General features: G+C 36.6%; 2 protein-coding genes across 2 annotated transcripts in view; both read left to right on the plus strand.

Annotated features, from left to right (window-relative positions):
• The window catches only part of nup133 (nucleoporin 133), a 35,835-nt gene extending 29,663 nt beyond the window's left edge, over positions 1-6,172 (plus strand). The window contains exons 18-25 of the mRNA XM_007574641.1: positions 235-368; positions 704-862; positions 1,748-1,883; positions 2,785-2,903; positions 4,293-4,373; positions 4,456-4,520; positions 5,089-5,177; positions 5,917-6,172. Of these exons, the coding sequence (XP_007574703.1) occupies positions 235-368; positions 704-862; positions 1,748-1,883; positions 2,785-2,903; positions 4,293-4,373; positions 4,456-4,520; positions 5,089-5,177; positions 5,917-6,053 (920 nt within the window). The 3' untranslated portion in view covers positions 6,054-6,172. The remainder of the gene's footprint in view (positions 1-234; positions 369-703; positions 863-1,747; positions 1,884-2,784; positions 2,904-4,292; positions 4,374-4,455; positions 4,521-5,088; positions 5,178-5,916) is intronic.
• A 1,443-nt stretch (positions 6,173-7,615) lies between these two features.
• ccsapa (centriole, cilia and spindle-associated protein a) lies at positions 7,616-12,770 on the plus strand. The gene is made up of 4 exons (XM_016662082.1): positions 7,616-7,722; positions 9,827-10,235; positions 10,703-11,025; positions 12,263-12,770. Exons 2-4 carry the CDS (start codon positions 9,863-9,865, stop codon positions 12,440-12,442), a joined length of 876 nt encoding a protein of 291 aa, XP_016517568.1. The 5' UTR covers positions 7,616-7,722; positions 9,827-9,862; the 3' UTR covers positions 12,443-12,770.
• Positions 12,771-13,825: the final 1,055 nt, after the last annotated feature.

A 13,825-nucleotide genomic window follows, 5' to 3' on the forward strand; every position in this document is an offset into this window, starting at 1 on the left:
CTGCTCTCCTTATGCATTGCTAATGGCATGCCCCAATTATACATTTAGCTATCTGCATTGATTATTATAAACTTTTATTTTAATCATTTAAGTAAATATTTATTAAATTACTTCTCTACTAAACAAATTATTTAAGCATTTAATAAAACATTTATTTTAAGGTACTTCTAATGCTTTGAGTATGCATTTAATTTTGTCCCTTTTGTTCCTCCATATGGATGATGTGTGTTGCAGTGGAGCTTGGTCAGTACCAGTGGGTCGCGGCGTTGGCAGAGAAGTACTGCGACTTCGACATCCTGGTCCAGATGTGTGAGCAAACCGACAACCAGAACCGCCTGCAGCATTACATGGCCAAGTTCGCTGACCAGGTACAGAACCGGTACAGAACCAGCAGATACCAAACCAGAGAGTCCTTTATTATTTAATATGGAACGGTTTGTAGTTGCGTTGAACAATAAAACACTCAGAAATGTCTTAATCCGTACATCATTGCCCACTTAATAATGTCTTCTTAAATGAGCTTTCTAAGAGTATATTTGAACATGTATATATAATTTTTTTCTCTCTCTTTTGGAAATGAAAATGAACTCTGTCTGAAGAATGGCTCATTTCTGAAACAAACAACATCTAACGACAAACATTAAAAACCAAATCCTGCTCACGTGAACAAACTCTTCCTTTGTTTCGTTCTGTTTTTTTCTAGAACTTCTCTGACTTCCTGTTTCGTTGGTACATGGAGAAAGGGAAGCGGGGGAAGCTGCTGGCCCAACCCGCCGCGCAGCACCAGCAGCTGGCCAGCTTCCTGCAGTCTCACCAACACCTGAGCTGGCTGCACCACATCTGCATCAACGACTTCCAGAACGTATGCACACCAACACAAACCTGTTCAATCAACCAACTCTGTTTGATTTGAGCTAGGAACGGCGTTCATCTGGCTTTAAACGCATGTATAAACTTTGGTTTTCCAGTTTAAAAGAAGAAAATATTTTTTTTTTGCTAAATTTCAAGTCAAGTGAAAACGAGTTTGTAAATGAGTTTATTGTTTGGAAAAATGTGCTTACGTTCCTTCAATTAATAACCACATTAAGTTTTTGAAACTGTTTTCAGTGTTAGGATTCCAATATATTGGAATCAGTTCCTTGTTGAACATCAAGTTGTGTGAAAAGTACTGAACCATTATCAAGTTGATCATGTGCATTAAAATATTTTGAGATGGTCACATTAAGTTCAGCTGTAGAAAAACCAAATATTCCAGACTTTATCAATCCAATCCGATTTATAACACATATTTAAAAAATAAAATGTTTACCTAAAGTGCTGTGCAGTGGGACAGAAATCAAGACACTAAATAATAAAATAAAAACATTAAAAGTAAATAAGACATACAGATGCCTTTTTTGTAAACTTATGGTTATACTTATGAAATTCATTAAAGTTAATAGCTATAAACCTCAATACGTTTTATAGTTTTACATTAGTGTCAATATTTCACTTCCTAATACTTTTCAGACATTATTTATAAAAGCCCATCTAGAGAAAAGTGCTTATGCTATAAGCACCTAAAAAGACAACAGATATTCTAAAACAGAAAACAGCAAATCAACGCACATTGTGTAAAATCCACTGCAAAGAAATTTATTTGTAAGAGAAACCTGAAACATCAATATGAGATGCTTCCCTGATTTTAATATTTTTGTGAGTAGCGTATATTTCACGTTATCTGTTGTTATAACTTGGCTCCCTGCAGGCCCACAGGACTCTCTACAGTCAAGCCAACAAAGAAACGCGATACTTTGTGAAGAGGAAGACTCTGCTGGCTCTCAGTAAGCTGACGGCGCTGGCCTCAGATCTGCCACAGGATGAGATCAGCAAACAAGTCGACGGTAAAAAAATAAATCCACCCTCATCAGACGGTTTAAGACTCTGTTTAGTTTTGACATCTCTGCTGTTCTGCGTCATAATAAAATGCAGGGGAGATTGATGTGATGTTACTTTATGGTAACTTCTAAACTAATGTGAGCACAAATTAGATGGATCCTTAGTTGCAAGTTTTCAGATTCTTTGTTTATGTTTCAGTTTCTGGTAACAAGATAGATATTCAGTGTTGAATTGTTCATCTACCTTTCTGACTCTGTAAAGCATATTTACACAGTTATAAATATACATTTTATGCTTAAAACTTATGTTTGCTTGGAAAAGAAAAAGTGAAGATTTTTCATTTAACCACTTGAGCTTATTTTACACAGTAGTAGAAGTGCATTTAAAAACATCTCTTTCGTGTATACTTGATTGTTGCAAAAAATGCTTATTCAGCTCAAAAAAACTTCTAAAATCAGCATATGAAAAGCTCTGCTCTTTCTGCTTATCAATACAGTATATGGCTAATTTGTTTATTTTATTTGTATATTTTTTTTGATAAGCTGATTATCAAAAAAAAAAAGCAAAAAAAGCAAAAGCAAAATGTACTTAGAATTTTTTATTTATTTTTTACAGAATTGGGATCAGACCTGAAATGCAAAATGCATATATTTTTTGTACAGTTTTGACTTAATTACTGCTCTGAATAAGTTGTTTTTTCAGCCAATTACCTTTTTTGAGTCTGTATTCTCCAATTAAAATCAATTACGAAGTAAGTTGACGAATATATCAATAATTAACAATAAACTGTTTCAGCCCTACTTTTACGGATTATTTTTCTGCATTTCTAGAGAGACAAACTGTAATAATAAAACACTGCAACCTTTTAAGCTGTAGCTGACAGCGCCATGTCTCTGCCTGACTCAGATATTGTGGAGCAGGAGCGCTTCCTGCTGCATCAGGAGACCCTGCCGAAGCGCCTCCTGGAGGAGAAAGAGCAGAACCCCGACACCATGCCTCTGCTCAGCGCTCACAACCTCATACAGGTGAAAATACAACACTGATCACACAACTGTCATCCAGGATCAGGTTCCTACCAGCTTTAAGCTTTAAACAGAATAATCTGACCAGCTTCTGCCTCACTTTTGTTTTTATCAATTTGTTACACATATTGAATGTATACTTGATTTTGCTTCCACTTTTTTATGATTCACAAACAATTAATTGATTTACGACTAATGGTTTATTAGATTAAAATTAGTTCCAATAGATTGGCTATTTACGTCCGCTTATCCTTATTTCAGTGTTGTAATTTGACCGCCATCCCGCAGGGGGCGCCGCTGGTCATCCCGTTGGTACAGGAATTAAAATGGCGGCGGGGGCACATTATAACGGGAAAGAGAAACGGTCCAAGCTGAGTCCGTTGTGGGATGAAAAGTGCACTTTATGCGGTTCTTTTTTGAAATATTAGTCTTCGATAAGCTCCTTAGGTTTCGCCTTAATGGCTGCTACCAAGCCGAGGGTGTGATGAAAAGCGGTGGAGATGGCACAGAATGAAAGATGCACCTTGTACGGTTGTTTTGAAATAATTAATTTTCTTAATAGCGCTCATTCAGCCGAGCTTCATTACAGAGCAACGTCAACTTCGCATTTAAAAATCGCTGATGTGCGACGAAGGCGAGGATGTGATGAAAAGCTTTGAAGATATCGCAGAAAAATTGTAACATAACGGAAAAAAATATGATGCCAATAATCACGGTTGATTTTGCGGGGTGTTTTGAGCTAATGCACTTCATAGAGCGAAGTTCTTACATACATTCAAGAGCAACATTTGACGGTACAGTATTTAATACTAAATATTTAACAATATTCAGTATTAAATACAGAATATACTTATTCAGTATTTAATACATTGGACACAAAATAATAAAAAATGTTATTTGGTATTTTATGACAAAATTATCCCTTGATATATGGAAAGACAGTCGGCCCCTTTGATACAAGAGAAAACTTAGATTTTTCAGAAAATGGGTGCTTATCAACTAATTGTCCATGGATAAGATTGTTAACTTTAGATCAACTATCAAGCATCCCTATTCAACACTTTGTGTTGGTGTTATATAAATATTAAAGAAAATACACAACATTTTGTTTATTTTTATTGTGAGTAAACGTTCAAGACGCTTAAATTACTGTAACAGAGTGAAACAAAAGATCGCAAGTCAGAATGAAGCTCATATAACAGACTGGATCCAAAAATTGGATAAAAAATTGAAAACCATCTGTGGATGTTGAGACAGATGCACTTTATAGATATGAGTTGGCTCACAGAACTGTAGGAATCCGGTGTTATAGTTCTACTAAGTGTAATCCAGTTGGGGAAACACCAGATTATGAGAGATAATTTTCACAGATTAGCATTTCCTTCCCTCCAGCTGTACATCTGCGATGACAACAGGCAAGCCAACGAGTACGACTTCAAAAAAGCTCTGGACCTGCTGGGGTACATCAAAGAGGTAATGTCCTGTTTCTGCTGGACCTCTGGGTGCCATTTTGAATCAGCAGTCATGTAAATGATTTTCTGTGATTTTGTTTCAGGAGGATTCTGTGGACATTGATTCTCTGAAATGTGAAATCTTAAGCAAAGCACTCAGGAGAGACGAGTAAGATCTTTATTTAGTTTAAATTATTGAGAGGTTAAATCAGAGGTTGTAGTTGGTGTTTGCTTTACTTGGACGCCCACATAATGTAGAGTAAGATTTTTGTTCTTACTTTTTTTTTCACTTTTGTCCATTTGTTTTGAGTAACCAGAGCAACACCCAGCAGCATCTGATTAAACTCACAATAAATGATGCTTCATGAATGCAGAGCAGAGAGAAAAATACCAATTACTCAGTTACTCAGTTAATCAATTACACTGATAAAAATTGGCATATTGTGGATATTTCTTTTAAAATTTAACCCTTTTTTAATCATAGAAATGAATTAAAAGATACAAAAAAAACAGATATTTTTAATAAGAAAAGCATTTAATTGTCTGAATTGCAATAACATAAAATATATTACAGCACAGATTATTTTTAGATTAACGTATCAATAAATAAATAGAATGAAAAGAAACTCTTGCATTATGGTCACAACTGCCTTCTACTGCCCTCTAGTGGTAATAGAGTTCTGTGTCGTTCTGTAAAATATTTCACAGAATGTGACTTTACCGCTGGTTTCTTTCAGCTGGTCCTCTGCTGATGGGAGCGACGATCCTCTGGAAGCAGCTAAAGACAGCATCTTTGTGAAAATCCTTCTTAAACTCATTCAAGAAGGTGAAACACATCAAGTTAGATTATTATTACAGTAAAATGGCAGAATCCTTACTTTGGATGTTGGGAACAAATCTAAACTCCTCATTGTTTTCTTTCTTTTCTCTTTCTCTCACTTTATTTCTTTCCCTCTTCTTTTTTCTCTTTTCTGTTTTCTTTCCCTTTTCTGTTTCTATCTTTCTTTCTTTTTTCTTTCTTCCAATTAAAAGTTCAACAGAACAAATACATGGGAAAGAAGCACAAATAAAAATGCAGCATTTTTACATGAAATGATTTGTAAAATAAACCAAAAGGTGTTTAAAAATGTATTAATTCTCCAGCCCATAAGTTTACATACAAACTCTTACTCAAAATGGTAATTCACTACAGTAAATGCATATATCTCCATATCAGAGCTTAATGTGCAGACACACAGATTAGTATATATCAAATTTTTAAATAAGTTTGAACTGTTAATTATGTACTCCTTAATTGTTATTGAATTGTGCAATATTTTTACTTTGCTTAATTCTGTCTAAGCCAAGTAGCTAAGTAAAATCTTAAAGTTTTGTGTTAAACTTTCTGATTTAATCATGTTAAACTTACAGAGCAGCAGCATTGGGTTGAATGTGTAGTTTTGATCCAAATATTCATAGATTAGAACAATCTAATGAATATATAAATTTGGTGTGAATCTGATCTTTTCCTGCTTTGAGCAGATTTCTTATAGATAAACCTTTAACTAAAACTCCTTTCCTTCCAGGTGTTCCTCTGCAGACTTACCTGCCTGATGTGAAAGAGCTGCTGGAACAGGACGAGCTGAGCACTTTGAAATCAAAGCCTTACTTTGAATTTGTCCTTCGAGCCAACTATGAACATTACTTTCAGGCTCAGATGTGATGACTGCTTTTTATTGCAGTTAAGCTTTCTGCACTTCTGTTTGGCTTTACACTCTAATAATGTTCAAGATTTGTATGAGTTTTGCTGTTTTTCTAAATAAATATGTTGGTAATTCTTGATTCTTTACTATTTTATTTATTTTATGTAAAAACACAACCTTTTATTTATTTATTAAACATTATTTACAGAGAAGAGCATTGAAACTGACTTTTCTAAACTTTACTGATATTTTTCTTGCAGAATCAAAATTAATAACATAATTGAGTAAAAAATATTGTTTACTCAGTTTAATACAAGTTATGTTTAATATGTACAAAATGAGGTATGAAATGAGCTTTAAATGAACTGACATGATCTACTTTCATTGCTTCAAAAACAGTTTCCTTCTGGCTTCCAACTGTGAAAAAATTTTAAAAACTGGGCTAGCGGAGGCACAGCAGCTAAAGTAAAAAGTAAAGTCTGATTTTAGGTGTCTGATTCTACAAAAAGGCCACATTTAAGCATCTTCACACAATAAACTGCCACTTAAGATAAACTTTAAGCAGTTTGTATATAGTTTAAACTTCAAAGGTGTGACAACACAGCCCTGAGGTTTTCCAGTTCTGATTGAGTTCATAGACCTGTTAAATAGTAAATTGACTTTATTTTGTGCTATATCAGTATTTCTAAACTTTTTGGACTCAAGTCTAGGAATAAAGTGTTCTTTTTTTTTTTTAAGAACATATGGAACAAACAAATTTAATGTTACATAGATTTTTTTAGGGCTTTATGTAAAAAACATGTTCAATTCTAAATAATTTTATGGGGAATCTACTTTATCTAAATAATAAATATTCCCAAGAAATTAAGATCCTGATGAGTCATTTGTCAGATTAAAAGTATCTCTTTAAAACTGCCTTCGGGTAGGTATTAGACATATTTTTGATTAAGCCCACATTTCTGTTTATAAAAATATTTTGTATTAGTCTGATGTAAGTGGAAAATGATTGTAGTTACCAGAAATTAAGGCTTTCAACAGATTGTTTCACTTAATGATAAAGTTCCTAAAATAAATTGACTCGTCAATAATATAATTTATTGAATTATAACTATTATTATAATTCAATAAATAGAAGTTTAGTGGAATGGCCCCTTTAATATATCAGACGTGAGAACCTCCATCAGCGCAGCTGATCAGTTTTTTCATGGCGTATTTAAAACCCACACCGAGAGCACGCATGCGCTGTTTGGATTCTCGCTTTTCCATAGCATCATTTTTATCCGTTATCAAAACATCTTTACTTTGTATTCGTGAATTTGACCGAAAACGCACATTAAAAATTACGGAAGCTGCTGTTTATTCTTTCAAAATAAGCCTTTTGGTTCTGTAGCTCTGAATAAATTGAGCTGTAAGATTTCTGTACTCTATCAGCTTGTCTATTAAATGCTTTATTATGTAATCACTGCGTTTCAATTTTGCTAAAATCTTGTCTTAAACCAACTTTCTAGTCATGTTCGCTCGATGTGGCCGAGCTCAGGTTCATTTGAACTTTTATTGTGAAACCGGAAATGGAAGTTAAGTTATTGTTGCTAACTTGACCAGTTCAGCACCTGTTCTATAGCTGTCAGTCTGCGGGGCGATGCTGGCCGTCTGAATCCGAACTGAACGCACACAGACGGGATCTCTGTGGTAAGTTAACACGGCAGAATCATCTGTCCTGTCTGGAGCCGTCAGTTTTAATAATAAACAGAGGCTTATCTAGCTGCAGACAGGAAGGCTGTCAACGTTGCTACCGTTTATTTCACTCGGTTATTCGGTGCAAAAATGTAATTCACCCTCTTCATTGCGCTTTTTATTTTTTTGCACTCACCGTTTTAAAACGGTAACAAACGTTGACCCGGTTTTTAGCTTTGGATCAAAGAATTAATCTTCAATTAATTATTCATTTTCTCACCATAAATATATTGCAGGTAATTTTAAGAGTCTGCTTAGTAAAGTCGGGGCAGGCGGGAGGTGTGTGTTAATGGTTCTGGTGGATGAGTGGCCCAGTAAAGGTGTAGTAAGCCTCAATCCGCCTCCGTTTAGTAGCTAATCTGTTTTGGATGGAGAGGTGGGCGGGGCTTGCAGGTAGCGCGCGCGCCCCTCTGTGGAAACGTCATCAGATTCTGACTGTTGATCCAGAACCAGAGCACCGTGTTCCAGCATTTATCAACTTCATTTACCCCAATGTTGCGTCTATTTCCCCCGTCAGTTCAAATGCAGACGCCAGTCGACTGTAGAGGTGTGGCGGACCGCAATAAAAGACTAACTGTTCCTATTTTATTTAACTAAAAAGGTTCTGCTAGCGTGGTTTACAGCAGAAATTGTGACGACGATAGACTTCAAGCCATAAATTTAAATGTACCCAAAGATGGATCGAGTACCCCCCGCCCTCCCAATTTTTTTTTACATAAATAAGAGTAGCACTACTTTAACTTTATATTTTTTTCTCAAGTAAAAGGAAAAACTGTTCAAGAAATTACTCAAGAATAAAATAAAATAAAAAAACCGTTAAAATGCTACTCATGTACTGAGTAACTGCATATTAGGGCTTTATAGGTAGAAAAAGGCATAATTTGAACTTGCTGTCTCTCACAAAAGCAGTGAATTTCCACACAAAAGTAGCTCAGAAATTTTGTAGAAAACACCTAAACATTTCTGAGTGAAAATGTGGGGGATTTTTTGCTAGAAAAAAAAACACAAAAACTTTGAGATTAATCTCAGAAAAGTTCAGATGTTTGAAACGGACAAATTTCCAACTTTTTTAAAGTTTGTTTTAAGGTTATTCATAGCAAATATTTTGACTTTTCAAACTGGGAAAGATTTTTAGAAAATTTTGGGGATTAATTTCAATATTTCTGAGTTTTCTTTTCTTGCAGATTTTCAATTTTTGAAACTCAGAAGTTACTCTTTTTGTTTCTATCTACAATGGCCCTAATATGCCGCCGTAGAGTAATTGATCAGAAAATCTGATTTAATATTTAAAAATGATTTCATCAGACACAAAGATATCTCCCAGTTTTGGTCATTTAAAGACTAAAACAAAAAAATATTACAAAATAATAGATTCAGACAGAAGCACTTTCCAAATCATAAAAAAAATGTTTGAAACCAATACTTAGTCTATAATGCGTATTTTATGTCAGAAGAAGTACTTCCAGTGCACGCATTTAGCTTTTTCCTCATTCAGTGTAGTTACAGGTAGTAGATTATGCCAACTTTACTGAAGTAAGAGTAGCAATACCTTATAAAAAACATTGCTCAAGTAAAAATAAAAAGGACATGATAGTAAAACTACTTCTAAAAGTATTTTTTTCCCAAAATTTTTCACAAGAAACTTTTTTTTCTCACTGTCTGAATATTAAATCAAATCAAATAGACCCATACCTGTTTGACACAATGAAAACTTAAAATAAATCAGCAAAAATATCAGCAGGAAATGTCTGGTTCATCCTTAGGAAGAGTTTCCAGATGCATGAAGGTTCATTGTTCATCAGTTCATGATGGGAATGTCTAACCATCTACCATCTCAGGAAGGAAACGGGTTCTGTGTCCCAGACATGAACGTGTTTTGGTCCAAAATGTGCAAATGGACTCAGACCTCCATTTTTGGCGACATGTTTCATAGTTTGATGATAACACAGTGACCATTCTAAAATTTGGAGGAATAAAGTGGATACTTGGTAGCACCACCCCAACTGTGAGGTTGAATAGCTCTGAGCTCTGAGGTTTTTCCTTTTGTCTAAATTTCCAGGATTATTGCTTCCAATAAGACTGGATACCCAGAACCATGGTGACCAAGAAGGTCAGGACAGAATATATGAAGAAGTTCAGGGATCCCAAATGGGAGACGTTCTCTAAATGCTACGAGGATTCTCTGAAATACCGCCTGACCCGGCGAGTGATGGAGCATTCCCACAAGCCGTGGATCTGGGAGGGCTGGGAGACGGCTTCCAACTCCAGCGGCTGGTCCACTCCGAGACTGTCCAGAAACAAGGTCGCTCCTCTGTCGCTGCCGCCGCCACCGCCGCTGCCACCCGCGTGCTCAGAGGTCAAACAGAAGCTGATGGAGGTGAAGACCAGTCTTGATTTGAAGCCAGAGGTCAAACAGACTGAAGAGGAAACGGGAGAAACTCCTGTTGTAGACGTTGCACCAACAGCAGGTTTGGAAACTGATTTCTTATGAAATTGACTGATTTATCTCTGTTTGGTAGTTTTGTCTGTGTTACTCAAACGAGGAAGAACCGATAAGATGTAACTTTGGATTTTCAGGCAGACACAAACCTATTACCCATTATGTTAGCTGTCGTAGACTTTTGTGCGTCCAGTTATGAAAACTAAGAAGAACACTTGCTGTAGCTTTAACAAGGATTTAAATGTTGAGTGATCTTAGCTCCTTACTGGTTCAAGGTTGTTTAGTTCAAATGGAACCACTTGGTTTTAAGCCCTAAACCAAACAGTGGTATCAGTAAAGTCTCTTTTCAAGCCTGCATTCAGTCTCCATGGTAACCGACTGCTGTTCAGTGGAGCCACGTCCTACTTATCTATCTACCATTCATCACCAAAGTCCTCCGTTATTTTTGAGTTTTTCTTTAATTAAAAGATTTTTTCTCATGTTTGTTTGAATCAGATGTTTTAGAAAATGGCCTAAACGGGCCTGGGACAGTTTCTGCATCCATACCTCCAGACACCAGCGGCCCCTCAGACGACACGGCGACAGACAACAGGCCCGACAGTTCGGATTCATCTGACGAGAAGCCGGTGAACCCAGCGCCGAGACGACGCCACCGCTGCCGCACCCCTCGCTCTGTACCGGCGCAGCAGGACAGTTCCCTGGAAAAAAAACTAGTTGTGGTCCAAAAGCCACCGAGAGCCAAGAGCCAACCGGCAATAAGCAGCAAGGCGAACCGCAGACCGTCCAGCAGGATGGACGGGACCGAGAGACAACCAGAGGTAAACATACAGACAGCACTTCTAAATAACCATACGTTAAGTTCTTTGTTTGTATCCACTTTTAGCTGTGATTAACTTCCAGTTTTAGGTTTGGGGCTTTTATTTTGAAAGGATAACTTCCGGTTTCTATCTTAAGGAATGGCAGCTGAACAACGTAGCTTTTGGAATCACTGTGAAAACCATTCATACCCCTTCACTGTCTCACATTTTGTCACACTACAAACAAAAAGCACGGCGTATTATAAAGTGAAGGCAAATTGAAACATAAACAAAAATAAAAACAACTTTCACATTATTGTAGGGGCTGAATGCAAGGGCATGTTACACAGTATTATTTTTATCTGAAAATTTGGTCTGTCACAAATTTTCAGATAATTTCCAGAAGTTATTGCAATAAGCAATGATATTGTTGTTGTTTTGAGACAATTTTCAAGTAATATCATGGTAATAATCCCATAATAATGCAAGAACATATTCTCAAATGTTGATTAACTTTAAATGCAAATGGACATTTACAATTGGAACTGGAAGACACTTTAAATATCCAAAATAAATAAGAGAAAACAACAGAAACAACAAATATATTAATTATAAGGTCTCTATAAACAAATTGTCCTTCAAAAATGTGCTAGTTGAGACCAGAACACCAGACTGAAGACTTTTATTGTCTAGGTTTTGGTAGAAAGAAAGAAAAGAAAACCAATAAACAATGCAAATGGAAATTATTGATATAATTTTACTTTATTATGAGGTTAATTGATTTATGGCGACAAGCCTTCTGAAAATATAAATTTCCTTCCACTTCCCAAACATGTGCCACTTTGGGTTTCACATAAAATCCCAGTAAAGTTGTCGAAGGTTTGAAGCCTTTATTTATTAATTTCTTTGCCTTTGGATCCTAAAGTTTGATATTTTTTTTAAACTTTAGCTATTTTTTCTTTTCTTTAAATTGTGTATTTACAGACTGACTGAGTGTATCTCCAGTGTTTTCTGTGCAGTTCTGTGGTTCAGATCTGCACATCTCTGGTTATGAATGAACTCCACAGTATCACTCTGATTTGATAATAATGTTGCTACAAAGTGTTTCTTCCTCTCAGCGATACTTTAGTAGAACAAGTTTAAAGTCTGAGGACACCTGAGATCCGGAGCGTTGTCACCAAACTCCCTGCACACATTAATAATAAAACACACAGTGTGAACTTTCCATCAACGAAGCCCTCTGGCTTTTTCCTCCCAGAGCAACATGTCTGCCGCCGGCGTCCAGACGCAGCCCAACAGACGCAGCTCCAATCTGGACCGTCGACGAGCCCGGTCGGCCGACCTGGAAAAGACGCGGCGGTCCCAGCTAACGATGGCTGCTGCTGACGACCGCTGGATGACAGAATACATGCGGTGCTTTTCTGCCCGGCTCAGGTAGAGGCCGGATCCATAAAGAACCCGCGTTTACCCAGCAGCGGACGAACGTGAGGAGCTGCAGACTGTTCAGCTGATTGAGCAACAGGCTGGGCAGCAGGTTGACTCGGTGGTGAAGAAGTTAGCAGGAGAAACTAAAATTATTCAAACCCCTGGCAAAATACATAAAAGATACCAAAAGTTCCTTCTAACTGGAAGCAACGTTAGCAGAGCGTCCTCTCATCCTTAAATTCATTAATCGCGGGTCTTAAATTTTGTCTTGACAGGACTATTCAATCACAATATATGTGGTTTATTTTTCTTCTGTCAAATAAATGTTTGAGTTGCACAGACATTTTTATTCTATTCTGACTGTAAGTTTACTCAACGCCTACAGTCATTGAGTAATAATAAGCTAGCTAGTAATAAGATAGCTTATTACCAGCGGTAATAAGCTAGCTTACTACCAGCTTAAGCTAGCTAGTAATAAGATAGCTTATTACCAGTGGTAATAAGCTAGCTTATTACCACTGGTAATAAGCTAGTAGTAAGCTTACTATCTTATTTTGCATCTGTAATGGAGAAGCGTATGTTCGTTTTCACCACTGGCTCACAACTCATACGATGCTACGTAAAGTTTGTGCATAAAAAAACAACACAGCACTACTACATTAAATATGCTACTTTCTTTTGTACATTTCTGTTCATAATGGTTATTAAAATGTCTTAAAAAGCCTTAAATTTGAGTTGTTGAAATCTGCAGGAACCCAGATTAAGTCTTTTTTTACTTGAATCTGATAGAAAATCTCTGAATGGAGCTAAAAGTTAGGCTGGAGCTCATCACAACAGGAGAATCATCAAAACACCAGGGAAAGTCAGGCCGAAAGCTGCTCAACAACCAGAATAAGAGCTTGACTGTAAATCAAGTCTTTTCTGTTAATCTTGGAGAAGATTATGAGTAATTTTGAAACGCAATTTTTAGTAAAACAAAATAAAAGCAGATCAATACTTCTGCATCTGAAATCTCCTGTCATCACTGTATCTAAACATTATCAATAAGAGTTAAAAAGACGATGTTTGCCAACAATTACTCAGCATAATCCTGCTTGCTTCTTCACTTCAGAGGCAGCTGAGATGTAATGTTGCATCAGTGAATCTCTGCTGCTGTGGATAAAACACCAGAGGCGTTTTCACCTGCAGAAAACAGAAATACTCTTGTGGTGTAGAAAAGTAAGAAATGAAAAGATCTCAGTGTCTGAATCTCATTTCTGTAGCTGAGCAGGAACAGAAGTCAGATGCTGCAGATGCTTTCATGTCCTGTGTGGTTTTGCCTCGATGGCAGGGATTCAGTGAGCGCTACGCTGCCCGGTCTGCACTGCGTCTGTGTGAGCCGCGAACAAGGATCTGG

The sequence above is a fragment of the Poecilia formosa genome, unplaced genomic scaffold (assembly GCF_000485575.1).
Source record: "Poecilia formosa unplaced genomic scaffold, Poecilia_formosa-5.1.2 Scaffold358, whole genome shotgun sequence".
Classification (NCBI taxonomy): domain Eukaryota; kingdom Metazoa; phylum Chordata; class Actinopteri; order Cyprinodontiformes; family Poeciliidae; genus Poecilia; species Poecilia formosa.

What these genes read in the sequence shown, in the direction of transcription:
- ccsapa (XM_016662082.1), top strand. Translation starts at nt 9,863, where the DNA reads ATGGTGACCAAGAAGGTCAGGACAGAATATATGAAGAAGTTCAGGGAT. An exon ending in AGACGTTGCACCAACAGCAG is followed by an intron (nt 10,236 to 10,702) that starts GTTTGGAAACTG and finishes TGTTTGAATCAG; the next exon opens with ATGTTTTAGAAAATGGCCTA. An exon ending in GGACCGAGAGACAACCAGAG is followed by an intron (nt 11,026 to 12,262) that starts GTAAACATACAG and finishes TTTTCCTCCCAG; the next exon opens with AGCAACATGTCTGCCGCCGG.